General features: G+C 45.4%; 1 protein-coding gene across 1 annotated transcript in view; it reads left to right on the forward strand.

Annotated features, from left to right (window-relative positions):
• Window positions 1-6,010: 6,010 nt before the first annotated feature.
• LOC129388045 (uncharacterized) overlaps window positions 6,011-24,788 on the forward strand; it is a 50,167-nt gene continuing 31,389 nt past the window's right edge. The window contains exons 1-3 of the mRNA XM_072284718.1: window positions 6,011-6,213; window positions 9,866-9,959; window positions 13,917-14,029. Of these exons, the coding sequence (XP_072140819.1) occupies window positions 6,115-6,213; window positions 9,866-9,959; window positions 13,917-14,029 (306 nt within the window). The 5' untranslated portion in view covers window positions 6,011-6,114. The remainder of the gene's footprint in view (window positions 6,214-9,865; window positions 9,960-13,916; window positions 14,030-24,788) is intronic.

Here is a 24,788-nt window from a genome sequence, read left to right on the forward strand (position 1 = left end):
GCCGTCTACGTCGCGGGTGCGTGTGAACGCTTGGAAAAGTGCCGTCCAGCAACCGGAGCTCTTTCTCGCGCTCCTTTCTGGACACGCTACGCCATCTAGTGGCGCTGTCGAGAAGTCCTCGCGTGTCCTCCGAGACGAGGAGCGTGGCGTGCCGGTGCCTACGAACGCTGAGAATTGTTCGCTCGCTTTCCGTACACTCAGTGGCTCCGTACTCAGTGACGAAAGTTGATTAGAGGTTCATTGAAAGAGGGGCACATACCCAGTGTATTTGTGGCGCAGCCTAATCGGTTTGCGATTTTTGAGGAACCCTTGTTATGTGGGTCCTATGCTGCTCAGCATTGGAGAAATTTAAGTGGTCTTTTACGTCATTCTAGAGCAGCACACTTCCAGAAGAACACACCTCGTACCTACCCGGTCGCGCATCTTCAGTGAGCCATGTAGGCATGAAAGAAGTTCGTTGAAGAGTGACTCGTATGTACACATTGCCGCAGATTCAGTGACCCAAGTTGACCTGGTGCTATGTTTTGTTCCTCTCTGTTCACTCAGCATAGCAGCCAGATGCGCCACCTATTCGACAAAGGATTACTCAGTGACTCAGGTAGTCGGAAAACCGGTTTGATACAAGCAAGCATGCATAGATACAAACATAGATACATAGCCTCCGGAAAGTGCGAGAACTATCACACGAATGCTAACGCATTAAAAGTTACCCCTGCAGATGGTAGCACTATTGTAATCATTCAACTGCACTGCTTGAAGAGGTAGACATTACTTTCACAATATATCGAAAGACATAACTGAATAATACCGAGGTTCAGCCGAGGAAGCTTTTTATTAATTATAGCGTGGAATACATTCTGATTTACAAATTTTAGCCCACAAGTTTGCGAAGCATGTACCCACTAAACAACTTTTGAGACCGGCAGCTGTTTGCAGATATGCACCGTCAAATTTGCGGCAACAATTGGCTGTGGTTAAAGTTACCCATTCAACAAAACACTGTTTTACGCTGTGGAACACAAGAAGCACTGGAAGCGTAGTGTATTTTCTCGAACAGTTTGGGAAGGAATGCGTCGAAACTGGACCCATTGTCAGAACTCATTCCAAGTGATTTGTGGAATATGCCAGGAAACTTGTCGACTCGACGTCTAGATTTAAAAATCTATATGGCGAAATTCATTTCTTATTCATGCCCTTTAACGTCTTGCAATATCCACATTTTAGACTAACCCGGTTCAGGAACACGAATTGTGTTGAGCTTCCCAAGGAGGATTATATAAAATTTTGTATAGTAATTAAAAGAATACGCTCTAGAGCTTTTTATAAGGCTGCCACTAATTGAATGAATCATATATGCTGACCCTGTAAGACCCTAATAATAATGTTACAATAGTAATATTGATAGTGCTTTTTTTATTATTTCTTCCAGTGCTCCATTGACTGTGTAATATCGAGCCTTGTAATCTTTGCTGTACATTACGTTAGGAGCTAAAGATGAAAGTATGCGTACTTTGTCAATTGACAAGCCGCAGAAGCAAGGGCTGTAAGTGGGACAATAAAGAAATTGCGGATGTAATAAAAGTGCCTGCTTGCACAGTTTAGTGCCCACTTGTGCCCATTTATCGGGGATAATTCAGGTGAGTTTTTAGGCATGTAGTACCTTGTGGGCTGGTCTTCTGCGCCTTAAGGTGACCTCGCCCCCTACAGGGTTGTCTGACCATGCTATCTAGGATGCTCGGTTGCTATAGCTGGAAGTTCAAATCCTTTCTTTAGGCGTCCCTTCTGTAGCTATGTGTTTTTGGAGGTGTTCCATTTGTTGCTATGTGACTGAGCCGGTGGCGTGTCGCAGAGGTAGAACGCCAGGCCTCTAATCTGAAGGCCTTTAGTTCGAATCCTCCTCCAGTACGCCAAATATTCAGGCTTGAAGTAGCACCTGACACCGACAAAAAAAAACAAAAAAAACAGGAACGCCGAGAGAAGCTATATTAGGCCGGGTGCAACCAAATTAGGAATTCCCACTAAGCTTCAACAAAGACGCTCCCTCACCAGAACAGGAATTAGCCTCCCTGGTTAAGTATTCGGCCACTACATCCCTCACGACTCCTACGATTAACCCACTACGCTCTGTTCCCAGCGCCTGCGGAGCACTTTACCAAAGCGGCGGTCAGACCTGTAACGTGGCAGAAGGTGCAAAGAATCGTTGGATCTGGACAGCTCGCCACTGGAAACTGAACCTGGCAACTCTCAACACACGAATCCTGTCGAGTGCAGCTAGCTTAGCAGGACTCTGAGTAATTATCAGGCATTGCGTGGGATATTATTGGCCTTAGTGATGTTACAACTGGTGAATATTATACAGTTCTGACTAACGGCCAGGTCTTCTGCTACAGAGGACTTCCAGATAAAGGACAGTACGGGGTAGGACCTCTAATCCATAAGGACATAGCGGGTAACAATGACGAACTCTACAGCATTAATGAGAGGACAGCAGTAGTCTAATAAAGCCTAATAATGGGTATAGATTAAAAGTCTTACACGCCTGTGCTCCAACTTCCAGTCATGATGATGAAATAGAGCAGTTTTATAAAGATGTTAAGTTAGTGATGAGAAAAGAGCAAACTCAGTGTACTGCTGTCGTGGGCGACTTCAATGCAAGAGCGGGGAAAAAGCAGGCTGGTGAAATGGCAACTGGAAGTGCCAACTACGGCATCGATTCTAGGAACACTAGAGGAGAGATGTTGATAGAATTTGCGGAATGAAGTAAGCTCTAAATAATGAATACCTACTTCAGGAAGCTTAGCAACAGGACGTGTACCTGGAAAACCCTAATGGAGAAACAAGAAATGAAATAGATCTCATACTCTTTGCCGATCCCAGCATAGTGCAGGATGTAGAATTGTTAGGCAGGTTCAAGCACAGTGATCACAGGTTAGTGAGGTCTAAGAGTTCCCTCACTATTAAGAGAGAAAGAGCAAAATTAGTCAAGAAGAAACAGCCAACCTTGATGCAATATAGGTAAAAGCAGACCAATTCAGGCTTGTTCTCGTAAAAAATAGGCAGCTTTAGAACAAATAGATCAAGATGACACAGAGGTAATAAATGAAACCGCAACTAGGCTGTCTTCAGAAGCAGCGATTGAAACGGGAGATAAGGCATCGAAGCAACCAGCACGTAAGCTTTCCCAAGTAACGACAGAGCAATAAATAAACGACAGAGCATGAAAGCGTCCAGCTCAACAAATCAGATAGAATTTGCAGAACTGTCAAAACTAATCAATAAGGCGAAAGTAAGGGATATTCGAAATGATAACGTGAGAAAGACTGAGGAAGCAGTAAATATGGACGCACCATGAAATCAATGAGAGATAGGCAGGGTAATATGGTCAGCAATTTATAAGATATACTAAAAGCAATGCAATAATTCTTTACTGACCTGTACAGTACCTAGGCTACTTTCATTCGGAGTAGTAATGAACAGGACACAGAGGCTTTTTCTATAACTAACGATGCAATTAGATGGGCCTTGCAAGATATGTCCCGGGGGAAAACGGCGGGAGAAGATGGGGAGATAGTTAGAGTTTGAGGAGATATCATACTTGAAAAGCTTGCGGCCTTTTATGCGCAATGTCTCACAACTTCAAGTGTTCCAAAACACTGGAAGGATGCAAACACTATACTAATCCACAAAAATGGAGGCGTTAAAGAATTGAAAAGATTGAAAGCCCAGTAGATTACATTATTGTATAAAATATTTCCAACAGAAAAGGGCAACACTTGCCTTCAGTCAACCAAGGGAACAGGCTGGCTTCAGGAAGGGATACTCTACAATGGATCACATCCATGTGATCTGCAGAGTACAATCAACCTCTCTACATGGCTTTCATAGATTATGAAAAGGCATTTGATTCAGTAGAGATACCAGCAGTCATAGAGGCACTACGTAATGAAGGAGCACAAGAGACGTACGTGAATATCTTGGAAAGTATCTACAGAGATTCCACAGCTACCTTATTTCTGCACATGAAAAGTAGGAAGATACCTATAAACAAAGGGGTCAGACAAGGAGACACAATCTCTCCAATGCTATTGACCGCATGCTTGGAAGAATTGTTCAAGCTATTAAACTGGGAAGGCTTAGGGGTAAGGATCAACGGCGAATACCTCAGCAACCTTAATTTTGTAGATGGCATTGTCCTGTTAAGCAACACTGGGGCGAGTTCCAACAAACTATTGAGGACCTTACCAGAGAAAGTGTAAGAGGGGTTCAATATTAATAGGCAGAAGAGAAAGATAATGTCCAATAACCTGGCAAGGGAACAAGAGTTCAAGATCGCCAGGCAGTCTCTAGAGTCCGTGAAGGAGTTCGTTTATCTAGGTCACATACCCACAGAAGACCCTGATCAAGATAAGGAAATAAACAAAAGAATAAAAATGGCTCGGAGTGCATATGCGAGGCATTGCCAGTTCCTGACTGTGGGCTTACCACTATCATTGAAAAGAGAGGTGTACCATCACTGCATTCTACCGGTGGTAACATATGGGCAGAAATTTGGAGGTTGATAAAGAAGCTCGAGAACATGTCAAAGACCCCGCAAAGAGCGATGGAACGGAAAATGCTAGGCGTAACGTTAAGAGACAGGAATAGAGTGCTGTGGATCAGAGAGCAAACGGGAATAGCTGATATTCTAATTGACATTAAGAAAGAAAACGGAGCTGGGAAGGCCATGTAATGCATAGGGTTGATAACCGGTGGACCATTAGAGTTATAGAATGGGTGCCAAGTGAAGGGAAGCGTAGTTTAGGACGGCAGAAAACTAGGTGAGGTGATGAAATATGAAATTCGCAGGCGCAAGTTCAAATCAGTTGGCGCAGGAGAGAGGTTTTGGATTTTGCAGGAAGAGGCCCTCATTCTGCAAGGCACACCAGCATAGGATGATGATGATGATAATGTGCCCACATTATGTGAGAGATCTGCGTTCATGACGGGCGGGCTATAGGTGTTAACGGTGGTTTGCCGTCGTGGAAAAAAGTATGCAAAAACTCCACTGCAGTTGTCTACGTAATTGCAGTTGGTTCACCCCCAAATAGTCCACACCCAAATTTCAAGCTGGCCCACCTCCAAGTTTGAGTTGCCCCGCCCCCCTCCCCAACTTTCAACTAGGCCCACTCCTAAATTTCAGTTTGCCCACCCCCAAATTTCAGTTGGCTCACCCCTACTATAGTGTTCCCCATGCATTGTTTAAGCCCAAGCTATGTTTATTTGGCAGGAAACACCTGGTAATAGGGTCTTTTACGATTCCCTACAATCTGGAATAGACATATGGCAAGTGTAACACTAAAAAGTTAGCTGATACATTTAGTAACCAAATTCAATGTCAGCAACAAAAAATTATTGGCAGTTCGCTAACCATATTCTAAACAACATGCACTTGACCTAATTCATATAGAAGAAACTGTCTTTTTATAAACGTTGGGGAAGGATAGTTGCACGCCCTGTATATGCTGTCGCGTGAAGAGGCGTCTGAGAGAGAGGGCGATAAAGAGAGAGATAGAATTTATTTGAAAGAAGGCAGAGAGGTCGGCTTGAGCTAGCGCGCTCTAGCACGCTACTCTGCACAGGGGGAGGGGGAACCTGGGACATAGAGGTGTGGTGAGGGATCATGATGACATCAAAAAAGGAATTCACAACGCTGAAAGCAAGTTCAATATTCTCTTGATAAACATTCAGAAATGTCACCCATGAAGCCACTGCCTGGTTCCATATCTTGTCTGTAGTCACTAGTTCAAGTGAACCTTCAGGTAAAGGCGCTAAGACGAAGCTGGGTGTGTGGGCTTCTCCTGCGTGAGCAGCACAGGCGCCAAGCAAAAGCTTTACAGCTTGTAAAAAGCTGCGATAAGCGGCTCCAGTACGGCGAGCACCTGCAGGGCACATTTAGCGGCCGGATTCTGGAGGCCACAGAGAATCACGTGCATTGACTCTACAAGGTGCTTCAACATTTTCTGAACGAGTTCCTTCGCATTATGTCCATCTCCTTGCTTGCCCGTTGTGTCACCGGTTTTATTGGGGCTATCGTTCTTGGCTTCATGGCGCAGGGGACTACTAGGGCCCGCTGTCATGGCCATGGGTCTACAAGGCAGCAAAGGCCATGCAGTGTCTGCATCAGCCGGTGGAGGCGAACACTCGCCGCGTGCTCTCGCCAACCTCGAATTCACTGTAGGTGTGACTACTGTCCTCGATGCACACACAGGCAGAGGTGGTTATGGTGCCTGCGTCCCGCGATGCAGTTCTTATGAAATCGCTTTGTGGCGTTTCCTTCGAGAGCGTTGTTCACTTTGGTGAACAGATTGACCAGGCTCTTTACGGGAAGATTGGTCACTTGCCAATTTTCGAAGAATACGAGCTTGTTGTTGCATTTTCGGGCATTCCTTCAAAGTCGCTTCGTGAGAGGCTTCGAGTCGTTTCGTGAATCGCTTCGTGAGAACCTTGGTGGTTTACAAAGAAGTTCGAGAGCAAGTCAAGGACCACGCAAAGAGCAATGGAAGGAAAATTGTTAGGCGTAACGTTAAGAGACCGGAAGAAAGTGGTGTGGGTCAGACAGCAAACGGAAATCTCGGATATTCTAGTTGACATTCAGAGAAAAAAAAATGGAGCTGGGCAGGTGGTGTAACGCGTAGGCTTGATAACTGGTGGACCATTTCAGTTACAGAATGGTTTCCAAGGGAAGGGAAGTGCAGTTGACAGCAGAAAATTAGGTGAGGTACGGAAAATAGGAAATTTGCAGGCGCAAATTGGAATCAGCTAGTGCAAGACAGGGGTATTGCGAGATCGCTGGGAGAGGCCTTCATCCTGCAGCGTGCATAATATAGGCGGATGATCATCATGATGATGATAGAAATGATAATCTTAATCAACATGCTGCAAAAATTCCCGAGCAGGGGTTGGGCTTGGCACCATATGAACGTCCCGCTTCTCGGCTTATCCTCGCTGCGGTCTTGAGCCATTGTATCACACGCTTCTTGGCCGCAACATATCCCGTTGTGGGTACCTGCAATTGTATGGAAATCGGCATCATCAGAATTACCAGGGGGCAAATATCACAAATAGATAGTTGCCATTAGCACGATATGCATCGTGAGGTTCTTATCCGATCCCTCATAGTGCTCGTGTGCCATAGTATGGAATTCATTATATTAATGCACGGACACGCTTCTTAGCCAAACTCCATTGCAGGAATGTACCGTAATTGGGGAGCCATAATCATCAACAGCGTCATAGTGTGGACATCCTAATCATCCTAATTGGCATGCGGCGATTATTTGGAAGAGCTAGTTGTCGTAGGAAGGATACGTATGACACACTTCTTGGTCAACCGGCGTTCTACAAGTGTGCCATAGTATGGGAGGGAATCATAATCATCAGTACGCGGTGATCTTCGCGATCTAGTAGTACCAGAAAACATTTATTGCACAAAATATGACGAGCGGTCTTCAGGATGGTCGGGGCCCTTATTCTAGGGCTCCGCTGGCGTGAGCTCTTCGGCTAGAGCTAGTTGGTTTGTTGGCACAAGAGAAATGTACACGCGATTGCTGTGATCAATTTTGAATCATGATGTTCATTTGCAACAAGAAGGTAATAAAGAAAATAAAAGAGGCTGTGGCCCAATAGCTAGAGCATTGGGTCGCTGCGCTAGGGTGCGGCATTCAACACCCGCCGTCGGTCGCATATTTTAGAGTACATCTCTTAGGCGCCCATTGCTGCGGCGAGCATCGGCGGCGTAACCGAGCGAACGAGCACAGCAAAAGATGAAAGAGCGAACGCCGAGCGCGAGATGAAAGACACGAGCCGCGAACGGCGTAGACCGATGAGCGCGGCCCCTTCAGCGGCGTGTGCGCGAGAAACTGGTGTCATGAGGACCCACCCGACCGCTGGATGCGTACTCGTATCTGGTCACTGCTGAACTGCTCGCTTCGTACTATCGTCTGCTCGCGGCAGCTCTTGCTCCCGCTTGGTTGGTTTGCTTGGTTTAGTCTCGTTCGTGCCTGTTTCGATTGTCGTAGTTTGTAATCGTTTTGTGATCTGAGTGCATGCGCGACGCGAATTCTGCAGGACTTTCTGGAAGTCACGCAGCACCAGCGTTTCGACTGGAACCTTCGACGAGTTACGTCTAAAAGGCGACGCGCTTGACCCGCAGATCAGATTTTAGACCATTTCCGACTCTGCTACATGTCTCTCTCAAATTCTTTAGCTTTATATATCGTGAAACAAAAACGACTATAGAGCTGCGCTCAACTTTCGCATTAGGGAGTATCGCAGTCGTGGGCGAATTTCTTTAGTCAATGCAAACATACTCGGTGAGAAACGAAACAGCGGCAGGCAGGCAGGCAGGCCAACTCAGCCGAAAGCATGGAATAGTAGACAAAGAATGCCTCGCTTTAGAAAGCTTCAGACAAGACCCACAGAAATCTGCGCTAAGGAATTTGCACAACACACTAGGGATGTAAGGTCGAGAATAAGGCCAACTAATATCGCTTAATTTTAATAATCACGATTTAAAAGCATAAAAACGTGATGAAGGAAGACAGGGCAGGTGCATGGTAGTTCTTTAAAGTGTGAATAAATGCAATGAAAAAGACTAATGTGTATGCTTACACAGGTGACTATAAATGAGACATAAGCTACGCGATGAGGGTTGATTTCTTTTTTTTTTTGTGTTAGGAGAAATAAGTATTAAAATATAATAAAATGAAATCGGACATCTATCTCAGGGGTCCAAAATGGCTGAAAATTTCAGCGTTTCAAGGGGCCAGATGCCGCCTGAGATAATATGGGACCTAATAAGTCCTAAGTAAAAATTTCCTTCACATAGAGAAAAGTCATTACGGGCAGAGCGATGCGAACATTAGGTTCAGTGAAGTTTGCCTACCGGCAGGTGAAGCCTAGGATAATTCGCAAAATCACACCATCACCCAAGAAGTTGATAACTCTTGCAATATTGAAAGGCAAGAGATAAGTGTAGACGCGGAATCATTAGGAGAGCATAGGCGCCAACTATAAATGCATTGCATGGGATCCGCATCATTTCTGCAATTCAGGTAGGTTCTGTCTGTGAGGCGTCCTCATAGTTCCGGAGCAAGACTCGAAGTTTACCACACTGAAGCACTGCTGCGGTAATCTTGACAGGTTTTTCATGTGTCATGTTTGTATTTCTTAGATATAGGTAATAATAAGTAAAGTAATAATAGGAGCAGGTATAGGTAATTTGATAGCTGATAGCGATGAGCTTGAGACATACCAATACTGTACAATAAAAGGCTTGTCCAACATATCTCAGAAAAGAACATACATCAATTCGTTTTGTGCACCTACATATTGTATGGAAGAAAATTGCCTTTGAGGTTTAGAAACCACACTTTGAGTGTTACATCCAAAAAAGGCCTTTTAAGCGATTTAGAGAACACGCTTGTTGCTTGAAGCAGGAATGTTTTTAAGGATGTGTGCGGTTTTCATCTCTGTGGAAAGAGAGAAATAAGGATTTTATAATAAAAAAAAACGTTTAGGTTATTTCGCCTAAAGCGTGCATAGTTTATTCTGACTTTCCTTGACGCCTTCTTAGGTGCTCTGTGCATTTTTAAAGAAAAATGCATTGGCGTTTGCAGAAGAAAACGCCCACTAAATCTTTAAGGAGTGCCTGTCTTCATAAAATTTATGTGCTCATTTTGTAAGTTAGACGTGTTCCTATATCTATGACGCCGAATCATTTTGGGTCTGGAGCGGTTTATTTAAATAACGACTGTGTTGTTCTCTCGCAGTTTTCTCAAGTTTGTGCGTCATCAAGTTCAATAGATTGTACCCATCAAAAATACAGGTTTCATCGATGGAGTTCCCAGCTTCGATAATCATCCTTGCCGCTATGCTGTACTTCGCTGATCCTGGATCAACCTGTAAAACAACACTGCCACGTGAGAAATTGTTTTCAGATTGCATGATTCCGGAATTGATGGAATATATATGTTTATATCAATTCTCGGTTCATTCTTACCAATCGATTTGATGAGTGTGTACCCATTGACGCTTTGGTATAGTGGTCAAGAGAGTATTAAAAATATGTCGTACAGTTCATTACCTGATCCGCTCTTCACCACTCTGCACTTGACAAGAACGAAACATCGCCATTTCATTGTGACTCTGCTTGTCGACGTCCGAAATTTAGCCTGCATGAACAGATGTTTGAACTTCGGCACAGTTTGTGAACAGCCTAATCTAAAACAACTTGAGTGGCTTTGAAGTTGTGAGATGCTCGGTACATAAACGCACCCACCTTGCATGAGCGTACAGCTATGTTCGAAACTTCCCGCGATAATGCGTCTAATTCTAGCAATATTTACTACCATTAGGGAAAATTAAAATTTTTGGAACCATAACAATTTTCCAGTGACTCTGTTCTTCATTTAGCGTTTCCTATAACAACTTCAGAGTAACTGCTTCTGCGATCAATAAATCATTACACAGTAGACATGTCTAGATGGCGAGATTTACGATGAGCGTCCGACTGGCTATTGAAACCAGTTGGCCTTACTATTACCCTAGATACAATTTTGACATTCTGCCTGAATAGCCCGATCACGTTGAAAAATGAACGAATCTAAGAGAATAAGAAGAATGAGGTTTTCCTCTGAAAGCCAGACAGCAGAACTGCCCACTTGAGGCGGGGAAGCGTTCAATGTTCAGTGGGCGCAGAGCATGCATGCGAGTATGTCGCCATTAAACAATGACACATTGAAGCTTGCTTAGAACAATAAAGATGCAGATAAATTATGTCTATGGGCTTATGATGATGATGAAACTATGTCGCAAAATTATTACCAGCGCTATAGAATCTTTTGGGAATCTTTACCCTGCTTTAAATGCTGTTAAATTCTGAAGACCAGGGTATAACAAAATAGCATTTTGTGCCAATTCTAGGAGTGAATTTTATAACATGTAAAAATTACTCCACCACAAAGGAGCAGACTCCATCACAACAAAGCAGATTTTTTTAGTCCAACCAATGTTCCCGATAGAAGAACGGCTACTTCCAGTCTTAAGCGCCTCTTTCAGTGCACAAAGGGGAGATCGTGTTTTTTTATGCACATGCATGCAGCATTCCCTACTGCTGCTGGACCCGCAGAGCTCTGATAAAGCAATGCCTAGGCGTTAAAAAGAGCAGCTTGCCTACGAGCGCACCGCAAGAATTAGGTTGGCCATTGAGGAAGTGTTGTCTCTAAACTTCATGCATCTTTTGGTGGCCGACATCGGGCATTCAGCGTGTGCCTAATTCATCAGAGAAGTCTAAATGTTTCACTAACAAAGCTGCGAGGTGTAGTGGGGCGCTCCTTCAGTGCTCAGCAAATTGGAATGGTTACATTCTAGGTCCTCGTGAAAGTGGTGGATTGCGTGGCTCTGGATATTGACCAAATTATTCAAAATCCTGTATATGTCCCTGAGACCTAATTCTAGGTGCCTGGGAGACGTAAGATTTGACGACGTTTCAATTAACATGTAAGGTTAGAATGGTGTCTCACAAAACAGGGACAGTAAGCGGCAACTCCCGTACTTAATGATGATAAAACGTTTCTGTCAATTCGTGCTGCTGTACACTTTCACACGCACTAAAGGTACTCCTTCTTGAAATGTGGTCTTTTTAGTAAGCGAAACGCAAACGTGATTTGGTGGTTTATTCAAGCTGCGTAAAGTGCTCTGCAGAAAGCCTCTATCAAAGACAAGACAAACTAGCGATTCTAAAAGTACCAGAGATAATGGTTATTCTTCAAGCCGCTGGTCGTAGAAATTTCAGAATAATGCGAGTTCTTCTCAACCCTTTTGAACAGGCATTATCCTTGAAAGGCATTATTGTGCAGTGCTGCTGTACTAAGTGTATAGTCTGATCCAAGGAGCGAGCTCCGCATGCCTTTCCTTCGGCTTTTCCTTCGAGAGAGTATAGAGCTTGGTTAGTTGTTACAGATTCATTGTGAAGAAGCGCTAACAAACGGACACAAAACACGCTTGTGACACTTGTGGTGGCACGATGTTCTTTTGTCCGTTTCGTTGCGTTCCTTCACAATTATTGTCCTTCGGGAGACTCAGCGCGCGATCCAGTCTAACGAGACGATGGCTGCGGCCTGCTGAAGCTTGTCGAATACCTCATGTTGCTGCTAAGGACTGCATGCAGTAAGGTGATTATTATAATTGAGAAAGTACACCCTGTGTGTCAGCCCAACTATGATCACCTGAAGCCCGAACCTTACCACGCACACGAGTTGGTGAAATTCGCGAACAAATTACGCGCTCCACGCGAGATTGATAGTGTGCAAACGGTGCATTAGTCTCAATTTTAAGCCATCAAATGAACTGCAAATATATACTATCGACGTTCAAGACATTTAAGATCATGGCACGAGTTTCAGTGGCCGCGTGCCGAAACGCCTTCGAGGAATCGATCGTGCAGTTGGCTGATTTTTCCTGAGGTTCAACAAAACATAATGAATCAGGTTAATGCTCAGTGAAGACGCTAACTCTAATGTGCTGGGCCGCCGCTACCATCTCCAGTGCATTTCGGTTCGAGGTGTGCCTACACCGTTGCACATGTACCTCAAACCAATTCGTAGAGGCTGCGCAGCTCGCCATCCATGTGCTCACCTTGCGAACAGAAACGTGGAGGTGGAGATTGCTCTCATGAACTCAGCGTTGTAACGGCATCCGACGGGAATAGTTCCAGACGCCGTCTTGACCATTCGCAGCTAACTACTCCGTCTTCGCTAGTGGTGTCATACCTGTGACATTTCTAACACCGTAAAAAAGAAAATGAGAACGCCACAGGTATACTTCACACCATTTGCAAATACAAACAGTACAGATACGCAAGAAAGGTGTTTCGCGATGTCGGAGAAACCACTGGAGTCCGGGCTAAGGTCTGCCAAGGACATGTAACACTTCTAGTTTGCTTGAATAATGTATTTTGTTACGAAATACCGCGAGAGAGAATACAAGCAACAGGGAATTACACTATACAGAGTAAAGATAATAGTTCCATAAAACAGTTGACAGAATGCTGGCTGTAGTAAGTGTTACCGCTCTTTAAGTTACCTTCAATAATGCGTATAATAGGCGCTGCGCAAACAGCATTGGGGTTTCCTTGCTGAAATTCATCAATTTCACTGTCTCCTAAACCATTTTAGTAATACGCGAGCAATTGTAATATTCGACCGCATACTTTCCCTAATAAAGTTTAAGAACAGATTATGACATCGGTGAACAATACAGACAAAACATAAAAATGCAATTCCGATCAAGTAAGTATCCGCAACGTCACTTACCAGTTTTTCATAGAAATTGCATTTTTTGTTCGCGACTTCATAAATATTTCTAAGGAAAGTTACTAGCACTGGGTTGCACATACTATAACACAAAAAAAAAGAATCAGAAGTCCGGTGTCGCAGGTGCTTCTAATATAGGTAATTGTTAGCTTATCTATAATGTTTCGATTTACGCAGGTTCGCGTATTAACGTTGGTTTATGCGTCATTTATGTATCAAAATGTTCATGCTTTGTCACATCCCAAAGTATTACTTGCAAAGAATCCGTATTTAAGGGTGTAGCAGATCATTATCATGTTTCTCCTCAAATGTTATTTAGCTTCAAGACGGAGGCGTCGGCCTAAAGTTTTCTTTTGTCATATCATCTAATCAATTTTAAATTTGAATAGGTTTCCGTACCCTTTACGTCCATTTTTGTCAACCTAACGCTCATCTGTGATCAGTTACACGCATCACACATCACAGGACTCTGGCTTTTATTTATTCGCAAATATAGTGTTCACTTCACTCTCTAATATGAATAAAACAATTAAAGTATATTGTATTCAAAATACTTACATGCAGCCAATGGACCGCGCCTGATGAAGGCAAAAGCTGTCTTTGGAGATATCATGCGAACGTGCAAGAAAGAAATTCTTGAGTATACAAAAACTGTTCCGCCTCAGAAGGTGCATCAGGTACGTGTAATTTATCAAAGTACTTACACTGTATGATCAATATTGCAGGAAATCGCGCGTCGTGCTCTGGACATATCCTCCTTAGATAAGACATTATTCACGTCAAATGACGGCGCGTTTGCTAAACATATGCGATTAGAAAAATTAAAATATGGAGTTTTACGTGCCAAAACCACTTTGTGATTATGAGGCACGCCGTAGTGGAGGACTCCGGAAATTGCGACCACTGGGCATCTTTAACGTGCACCTAAATCCAAGTACACGGGTGTTTTCGTATTTCGCCTCCGTCGAAATGCGGCCGCCATGGCCGCATGTGCGATGTGCTTGAATGTAGTTTACGAATAAAACTGTTAGAGATCAAATTTGGTGCAGCTGTGTTGCCCGAATAGGTGGTTATTACGTGCATGAGAAATGAAAATGCAAATTCGGGTATTACGAAATATAGGAAGTAATACATTTCATTTACTCTTGGGACTTGCAAATCGAAGACGGGGAGTTTTCAAAGCCCATGGATTTGAAACCGATTTTTGAATTTCCTCAAAATTAGAAAGAAAGCGCCGTCGAAACAGCAATAAAATGATCTCTCGGACTGTCTAATTTAAAAAAGAAAGCAAGCTTATATGCATTTTAGTTACAGTCAGGCGCCCTGCATGTGAACACGTTCCGAAGATTTAATATTCTTCAAGAAGTACAAAACTAACATCTTTGGATTGCGCTGGTTAGTTTTGCACGAGCATTTTCAATGATAGCATGCCGGCGCCAGCGACAAATACTTGACGCACCGGTAATTGACGCCTCCGCCGACAGCCGCCAAAACTGCTACTAGGATATAGTCACTGCAGGCTTAAACCTAGCTCGTTATCGAGCACACATATTTACACATACGAGCAATGATTTTACTATTATGCCATGCGAAAAGAAAGGCAACAGGTACCTTGACGCCTTCGCTTGAAAACAAAATCTGCAATTCAAACAAGTGGCCTCGCATTGACGGACCGTGTGTTCTGCCTATCCGAGAATTCTCGCTCCAAAGTTGCCTGTCTCGCCAGTCATAATACTGGGCGTGGAATCGCAAAAATGGCGCACTTTCGAGATAACCGTTTTCTATTGGGTAATACTTTGCGTCAGAAACACATTACCGCCATTTTTTATTCCGCTGGGGGTGCCGATAGTTGCGACCCCATCCGCCGGAGTGATCACTCCGATGAGAAACAGGCCCAACAACGACGCCGGTTTTGCGGCACGAAGAATCACACACAATGTGCGCGGCACTTAGGTGCGGCCATCCGATCGCTATCGCCGTCGTGAGGCCATTTCCACGCAGGTTGTCGGTCGTCCGGGTTGTCCGATCTGTTGCTGTATTTTTCCGGAATTGATAGCAAATGGCTTGCTTTCGGTCGCTGGTTCAAGTCGGACGCCGGATCACACGCCGTGTTTCCTGTACTTACGTCGAAGTCACATTCACCGCTCGCGCCGTCCCTTTCGCTGGAACTTTCCATACTTAAGTACATACACAGCACAGCCAAATGCACTCAAACATCACCTAATCTATTCCAAAGGATGGCAGGCCTCGTGCGGACGCTGGCGGCCAACGCACGCTGATAGGCCTCCGTAAATACAAACAACTTTTTAAAAAAAGAATGTGTGTGGGTAATACGTGAAGGACCTTACCGAAATATTTCAGGTGGTTGGACCACGTCACCGCAATTGCAGGTATGAACGTTGCCGCTTGCAGTGACATGCATGACCTCGTTTGCGCGTCAAGTGATTCAAGACGAGGTAGCTTGACTTCAGGAACTAGACTCAGGTTACCAGTGCGCGTTGTACTAGTGCATTACCGAATCAGCGTTATCCTGGATGCGAGAACGTCAAATGGAGTTCCGACCGCCATCTGGAGAGGCACACGTCAACAATACGAGCTTTCGGTCCCACCCGACGAGTGGTAATCGACGCCAGCCCTTACCAGTCCGACGTGATACCGCAGAGTACCACCCAACAACACGATGTGATCCTGCGGACTGGCGCCCGATGTCACGACTGGTTCTCCGGAATTCTACGCGACACCACGTCACCCTTCTGTGCTACCCTACCCAAAGCGAAGCATTACCTCCTCTAGTTAGTTTTAACAGAAGCCTACCTATGTGCTATGCGCGTAGTCTCTGAGAATATATTGCGCGCTATTGTCGGCACAGCCCCCAGTTAATGTAACGTTATTTGACGTACCCGGCTCGTGCGCAAGAAGCCACGTCCTCGCCATTTGGAGGGCTTCCTCTGTGGCACCAGTGATCGTATCAACCGCGTGGTGAGTCCCCCGTTTCCGCTTGCGTCCTTAAACCACTGCTCACCCGACCACTCCGTTCGCCGTTCCAGTGTCGTTGTCGGTCGCCTTCGCTGCCGCAGCTGTTAAACTAGCTTTTACGACCGATGGAGGAATGGTCGCCGAACGGCCGCATTAGCCAATTTCTTTGTCGGTTCTTGTGCTAAAGAACAAGGTATATATAAACAGTGTAAATGCTCCTTCTCTTGTTGGTACTCGGGCCGCTATTTCGATTATGAGCCTCCATTCAAAGATCGCTTCGGACAAACGGTTTGCGTGGGATCGCAAAGAAGCTTTTGGTGGAGTGTGAGGTGAAATGTTGCGCCCTGCTGGTTTTCGTTCGGTTTCAGTTCTGATTGAAGAAGGGAGCTTTAGAGCCGAGTTTGCTCTATCGATCCTCGGAACTGACGATGTAATTTAGGCATACATCTCCTACGTGAATGCGGTGTTACGGTAGGCTGTGGGGCTGGAGCGATTTTGCTACGGAGCCCGTTGCCAGTTGAGATGCCTGGTCGGTCAACCATGTTTCTTCGCGTTTCCTTCACGCTTCCGGATGGGATCCTGCAGCAGCCTGCATCACACTTGTGCGATTAAGATGAATGTTTTGTTCACTTGGCCTATTGTTTAAGCAATCGACGGTCATGCTTTGTTGTGTTTAGTTAACGCTACCTTTGAGCCTGTTGATCTGCCTGGTAGACTTAAATAGGAAACATTTGAGGACCAAGCCAGAATTAATGTACCTTTGGTGGCAATGTCATCAGAGATCAATCTACCAATTCTCGAGTATTTCGCTGTCTCGCGACGTATGATAAACAGGTAGTTCTCGTCTTTCGAGCAGGTAGTCCTTCAAGAAATGCTTGCCTGCGAAGGGTCAGCCTCTTATTTTGCTCAAAGCGAGCGTTCTCTAACCTTGACGGAATCCCATATGCAACATCACATAAACACAAAGCAAGCGACTCCGATACATCAGAAATCTTGTTATCTCTCACGGAAAGAAAGGTAATCGCCGAACACGTCGACGACGCGCTCAATTCTGGAGTATTGCAGTGCTTAGGCAACTCCTAATCGTCGCGCGATTGAAACTCTTCCATCAACTCGCACTCTGACTCACTCGGTGTGCTTCGTCTGCCCCGGAGTAAAATAGAACGCTGCATCAGAGGAGCCTAGAAGAAAATTAAGCAGGAGCGGGGCGAGGCTTAAGCATTAGCCCTCTTCGGCTACTTCGCTCGCGAATCTGTCCGTCCATCCGTCGGTCTGCAGCGCATGCCACTATGCGCTCCATGGGCATACTGGGGTCCTGTTGGGGCACATATGATTTATGCCGTATGAGTATGGGTGACTACTGATAGTCATGATTATAACTATATTGTAACGTTGTAGTTTGGTTCAAGAACACGGTACCAAGACTCTTATTAAGGAAACTAACCTTTTATTTGACTTACCTGTGCCCACAAAAGCAAGTGACACTCAAATACCTTCGTGGTCTTAAGGGTACAATAAATCAAATGAAACGAAAACATAATAGCGGGGAACACAGTTGGCGATCGTCAAAATCTGTTGTGCGGGTCAAGCGTGGCTGCTTTTATACACCTGTACATGACTCGTCAGAAGTTCTAGCGTAATCGCTGCTGCCTGCGATTACAGGCTGCACAATTTGTTTCGCACATAAATCTGATTATAAAAGGTTCAGCGAGAACATACACACAGATCGAATGACCGATAGCATTCGAGTGAGTTTTGAAATCATGCAGGCGCGTCTTGCGCTCGTCGATAACATATGGTTGTTAGCCCGTGAAATGCAGTCCCACCGAAAAGGCGAAATTAGTACATGCGTCAATGCCATGCTCCTAAATAGTGTGATCCTGATGCTACAAACACGAGAACAAGAAACTAAAGTACACGTGTTAAAGAAACATACCCAACAAACAAAGAAAGAAAGCCTGACGGTTCGTTAGCGCTGGCAGAAGGGCCTAAGATGCATAAGTTAGGCAACTTCAGGTCGGGAGCGGCGCCGCTGTGATCGCGTAATGCCGTCTGGCACGATGCAGTAGTTCAGTGCTGCAAGACGCCGGATTATCCTGTTGGGTCCGAAATACCGACGCAGATTCTCACTCAGTCCTGGTAGGCATATCGAAGTCGCCAGGCTGGTATTGCCCGCGACGTCGTCGAATATTGTAGTGCCGGCTGTCGGTCCTCTGCTGGTTCTTCGCGCATAGGCTGTCGAGATATCCGGATTCTTCGGCGCGCTGGAGATAGGCGGCAACGTCGAGAGTCTCTTCGTCAGTGACATGCGTCAGCATAGCGTCGAGAGTCGTCGTCGGGTTCCTTGCGTAAACCAACTTGAACAGCGTGAACTGCGTTGTTTCTTGCGCTTCAGTGTTGTAAACGAGGGTTACGTATGGAAGGACGACATCTCACATCTTGTGGTCGACGTCGACGTACATTATTGCTAACAGTGGGCGCGGGTCTTCTTATGCCGTTTCTGAAGACCATTCGTCTGTGGACAGTAGGCAGTTGTCGTCCGGTGGCTTGTCTGTATGTATTGCAAAATCACTTGGCTAAGCTTCGCTTTAAAAGCCGTTCCTGGGTCGGTGATGAGCACTTCCGGGTCTGCATGTCGTAGCAGGATATTCTCGACAAAGAATTTAGCAACTTCAAGTGCACTACATTTAGCCTGAGCTTCCGCTTCAGCGTAGCGGGTAAGGTAGTATGTAGCCACGACGATTCGCTCATTCTCGGATGTTGACGTCGGAAAGGGCTCCAATAGGTCTATCTCAATTCGTTCGAGCGGTCAGCAAAGAGGCTCGATTGGTTGCAGTAGTACCGCTGGTCTTATAGCTGGTGTCTTGAGGAGCTGACAGCCTCGGCATTTCTTCACCTAAGGCGCGACGTCGGCGGTCAGATGCGGCCTGCAGTACTTGTATTCTTGCGAGCGTACGGGAAAACTTGAGGTGCCCGGCTGTCTGATCATCATGCAGGCTGTTCAGGAATTTTGACCTGAGTGCTACGGGAAAAAGAAGGTAATTTGTCACGTGGTTTTGTGAGTAAAATGAAGAAAAGTTACGCCTGAACACTCTCACCACAAAATGGGTCTTGCCTTGTTCAGCAAGACTTCTTAGTTCTGCGTCAGCTCACTGCTGTTCAGCTAAGTCCTCGGCGTTTATTATTACCAGGAAAGTGTCCTCGTCTTGGTCGTCTTGCAGCGGCGGGTCGATGGGGCTACGAAATAGGCAATCGGCATCAAAGTGTTTCCGTCCGGACTTATGGACCACGGTGACGTCATATCCTTGCAATATAAGGCTCCACCGGGTCAGGCGCCCCAAAGAGTCCTTCAGTTTGCCAGCCAGCGCAATGCGTGATGGTCGCTGACGACATTGATGGGGTTACCATACAGGTCAGATCGAAACCTTGCAGTAGCCCAAATGATGGCAAGGTATTCCTTTTTGGTCGTAGAGTAATTGGCTTTCGCTTTCGACAGTGATTGTCAAGCGTAAGCTATGACCCTATAAAGCTTGTGTTTGCTTTGGAGTAGCACAGCGCCGAGTCTACGCTGTTAGCGTAGGTACGCATTTCCGCATCGGCGTTTTCGTCGGAGTTGGTGAGTACTGGTGGTTACTGCAGGCGTTGTTTCAGCTCTTGTAATGCTTCGGCTGACTTCGTGCGATAGATAAATGGTTTGGCGATGCGCGGAAAGTCCTTAAGAATGCGCCTTTTGTACGCACAGAGGCCAAGGAATCTGCGAGCTGCTTTCTTGTCAAAGGGCTACGGGAATCCCGCTGTCGCAGCTGTTTTCTGTGGGTCCGAACTGACTCCGAACTAGTTAATGACGTGGCCCGTGAACATGAGCTCTTCGTACGCGAAGCGGTATTTTTCTGGTCTGAGGGATAGCCCGGATGTCTTAATTGCCCCAAGAATGGTTCCAAGCTGCTTGAGGTGCTCGTCGTAGTTTCTGGCGAAGACAACGACGTGAACCCACTATACCAGACGCGTCTGCCACTTGCTGACGTCTATGCTATGCATCTACATCTACCTCTGACACCTTATGCCTGCCAGGACCATGCTCATCACGCTCTTGAATGTTGCTGGTCCCAAGCAAGAGCCAAACGGCAGGACCTTTAATTCGAAGAGGCCGTCCAGCATAACAAAGTCTGTCTGTCTCGTCCACTTCGATTTGCCAGTAGCCACCCTTAAGATTCATGCCCGAGAAATATTTTGCGTCGCAGAGTCCATTGAGTGCGTCCTTCCTCGGAGGAAGGCGATATTCGTCCTTCTTGGTGACTTTGTTGAGGCGACAGTTATGGATGCAAAAACGCACATTTTCATGCTTCTTCTTCATCATAGGAACACCAGACGCCCACGGGCTTTTGGATGGCTCACTGATTTCGTTACACAGCAGGTCGTCAGCTGGTTGCTTTGTAGTTTCTCGTTCTCGTGACAAAACAAGGTAGAAGCTCTCGCTTAGGGTCGAGCGCAATCTTCAATTGTGCAATGTTTAGTATTTGGCGTTTGACGAATTTATGATGACGCCGCAAAGCAGCCTTGCGCCCGTGACTTCGAAGGTTACGCTGTTGATGCGTAGGAAGCTGAATTTATGTCGAAAGCTCGTTCGGGAACTAGGGCCGTCGAACTATATGCGACGAAATTGGAGAGGACGAACGTGTTGCTGGATTCCACGATTTCCTCGATTTATGCGATTGCCGTGCCGTTGTTATGTTTGAACTCCTGGCTGAAGTTTGTCCATATCACTTTCGCTTTTTCCCCTTGCAAACGAGCGATACCTCTTGAAACCCAAATTTCATGGTCGAGCAGTTGACGGTGGTCGCCCTCGACGACTGCTTCTACGTCTGCGGTTGTTTCGGTGCCGACGTAAATGGTGATGCTGGAGAAGGCAGGATCCTCATTTGACCTTTGAGCACACAGAAGGCGCTGTGACTCCAAGAGATCTTCGTCGGTATCGCTTGATCTTTGGAAAGCGCTACCAACTTCGAATTAAGGTCCATGATTGCACTTTGTTGATTCGGAAAGCCTATGCCGAGAATTAGGTCTCATGAAAATCGTTGGAAGATAACGAAGGTGGCAAGACAGGTCAGGTCATGAACGGTAATTCTCGCTGTGGAGATTCCAGTCTCTGTTATCAGGTGTACTGCGGCGGTCCGGATATGAGGACCTTCCTATGCAATCTTAACCGTCTTCAACTGGACCGCGAAGGGTCCACTCATGACGGAGTAGTCGGCTCCCGTGTAGAGAAGAGCGGTGACGTTTTGGCCATCGATAAGAACGTTGAGGTCTTTTTTCTTGATCTTGCGTTGCGGTTAGGCCCTAGCATCGTATCACGGCTGCGTCGCGTTGGCGTGGTTCTGTGACGTCGCGTCGTCGGGCTTTCTTGAGGCGGCATCTTCTTAGCGTCAAAGCGTTGTTTGGATGGCGGGCGTCATTAGACTTTGACGCCAGCGTGGAGGGACCTGACCGCGGGCGACGGTGGTCTAGGTCCTTGTGTAAGGCTGGGACTGTGGTGACTCCGGCTGCACTTCGGGAACTCTCTATGACCGCTGGATCTCTTCTCAGGTGATGTCAGTGATCGAGGACGCCTGAGGTTGCGACTTTGGGAACCTCTTCCGTGACATGGTTGCTCGGATGGTCTCGTTGAAGTCGTCGCTGCCAAGCGTTGATATTGTCTGGCGAGTCTTTCCAGCGTTTTCTCGATGGTCGTGGTTTCAGAATGAAATTCGGTGAGGGTCTTCGGTGGGTTGCGAGTTAGTCTGGTGAACACGTCTTGCTTCACAGCCCTGGTCAGGAAAGGAACTTTCTTTTCTTCTGGCATGTCGCGTTCAGCATGATAAACAGGCGGGCCATCTCTTCAGTGAAAATGATTTTTTCTTAGATAGCTGGGCTGGACGTTCTACAAGGACTTCAGCCATTTCTGTTCGTACGATTCTCGTAAAGGCCTGAAGAAAAGCTGCTTCGAAACAGGTTTCATGACGTCAGGGTTGAGTCTCGATTGTCAAAGCATGCCCGAGCAGAGTCATCCTATGAGAAAGAGAAGTGGCAGCAGCTTATCTTCGCACTGACAGTTGTTGAATGTTGGGATTCGTTCGTAGGTCTCCAGCCATGTTTCTGAGTCCTCAGAAGGCGATCCGTGGAAGGTGGGTGGATCCCGAGGTTGTCCTAGCAGCACAGCCGACGCTGGACCTGTCATCGTACCCACTGACTTGGTGTTAGTCTTTCTGATCTGCTCGGGTAGATGTCGATGGTCCGGTGGCAGGTTGTGTAGGATGCGGTTAGCTCGATAATGTGGGTGTTTTCATCCTATACACGCTTTGGACTAGGTTCTAGGTTTCACGGGGGCGTTCGGTACACGGCTCGAAAAGCATTTTCACTGAATTTCCCGTTGTAGTGACGTTCAAGAGCACAGTAGCAAAACTGATTACCGAAACTCATTGATTACCGAACCTGTGCCTACGAAAACAAGGGACACTCGAAGCACGTTGACAGCGGTGAACACAATCAGCGATCGTCGAAATCTGATCTGCAGTTCAAGCACCTCGCCTTTTATACATGACTCGTCGAAAGTTCTACGGTAATCGCTGGTGGCCAGGTGCATTCCAGAAGCTACTGCACAATTTGTGTCGTACATACAATCTGATAATAGAAGGTTCGGCGAGAGCATACACAATTGACAGATGGAATCAACGGTAGCCTTCGAGAAAGTACCAAATAATGCAGGCCGATCTTGCGCTGAGAGGTAATATTAAGGTGTTATCGGGTGAAATGCAGCGCCCAACAAAAAGGATAAGCACACGTGTTAATATAAAGTTAGTACTAAAGATATATCGAAAAAATGAGGGTAATGAAATACTAATAAGAATAATTCCGAGAACGTCACTGAAGTATAGTGGTGATTAATTAAGGATGAATAAGAAGAGTGACGGTAAATATAATAAAATTTAGCTGAAATTCACTAGCAGTCTCTAGCCCAATAAAGAGCAATTAACGTTAGAAGAATTAAGCCTAATCAAGACCGTTTAAGAGTACTTTAGGATATTTAGCCTAATTTAGATTGTCTACCATGACATGGTCCGGGGCTATGGAGTATTATTTAAAGTAGTAAGGATGATTTCAGCCTAATTAAAATTAATTGCGATTGCAGTACTTGCGTCCATCAAAAGAAAGAAATAGAAAGCCAGTAAACTTCGCCATCCTACGAACAAAAGCGTTAGTATACGTCATGAGATGTGTCTGTGCCAGACGAGTGACTGGTAAGAACGCTTACGCCATGTCGGGCAACTGGCACTAGGAGATTTTTGCAGTATTTTTTTTTTGTTTTTTGGTGATCGGATGGTTCAGACCGTCCGACCATTTCCACCGTTTGCACTTACAAATTGGTAGCATCCGTTACAGTATGTACACTTTGTGTCGGACTAATAACATTTTCCGACTGCAATCCCGATACTTTCCCAATTTCGTAGCATCTATAGACTGCTTTATCTCGTCCGTTTTTTATTTATTTACCTTCTTATTTGTTTATTTATTTAAAATACCCTCAGGTCCATACGCCAATAAAAAGTGAGTGGTTACAGAGTAGTCGTGTAAAGCAAACAAGTGCAGTCAGTTCTGGTAATACGACTCTCCTGATTATACAATGTTAGGTAATGTTTTGCGGAAAAGTTTGTTATCGGTGATAGTTACGATACTTGAAAGAAGGGGGTTGGATTTCTGAGATGAACGGGAGATGAAAAGCTGAAAGGAAAGCTTCGTGTGAAACGAATCAATTCCTACCTTACTGTGATGATTAACGCGGTTTGAAATGTACTGAGGCCGTAGTATGAAGTCGTCGTGAAGTGTGGTGTTACGGAAAGTTTTATGAAATAGCGAAAGACGGGCGATTTTGCGGCGGTTAGCTAGTCGAATAAGTGTTAGGCTAGTTTTCATTAAGGTTACGCTCGCAGCAGGGTTGTAATTAGAAAGAATGTAACGGGTAAAGTTATTTTGTACTATTTCAAGTGTCGTAATGAGATTAGCATGCCTGGCATTGCAGATGCATATTCAAGTTTCGAACATATTAGAGTCTTGTAAAGTTGTTATTTTAAAGTAGCTGGTGCTTTGAAAAAGTTGCGCCGTAAATACCGGAGCATGCGATTAGCATTGCTAATGACGTACTGTATACGAATGTTCCAAGTTAAGTTATTTGTAAGGTGTATACCAAGATATTTATATAACCTGACAAAATCTAAGGGAACGTTGTTCAGATGGTAGGTGCTAGGAGTAGAACTAGATCTGAATCTGCGCATTATTTTGTGTTTGTTAATATTTAATTCGATTAGCTCTCAAAACTTTATAACCGCTGAAGCATAAAGTTTAAATCATTGTATTTCATAATAGCAGCTTATGTCACAATTCTAGAAACTCCACCTACTAAGACATTTAGGGTGGGCACTGTTGATG

This window comes from Dermacentor andersoni, chromosome 10, assembly GCF_023375885.2.
Source record: "Dermacentor andersoni chromosome 10, qqDerAnde1_hic_scaffold, whole genome shotgun sequence".
Classification (NCBI taxonomy): domain Eukaryota; kingdom Metazoa; phylum Arthropoda; class Arachnida; order Ixodida; family Ixodidae; genus Dermacentor; species Dermacentor andersoni.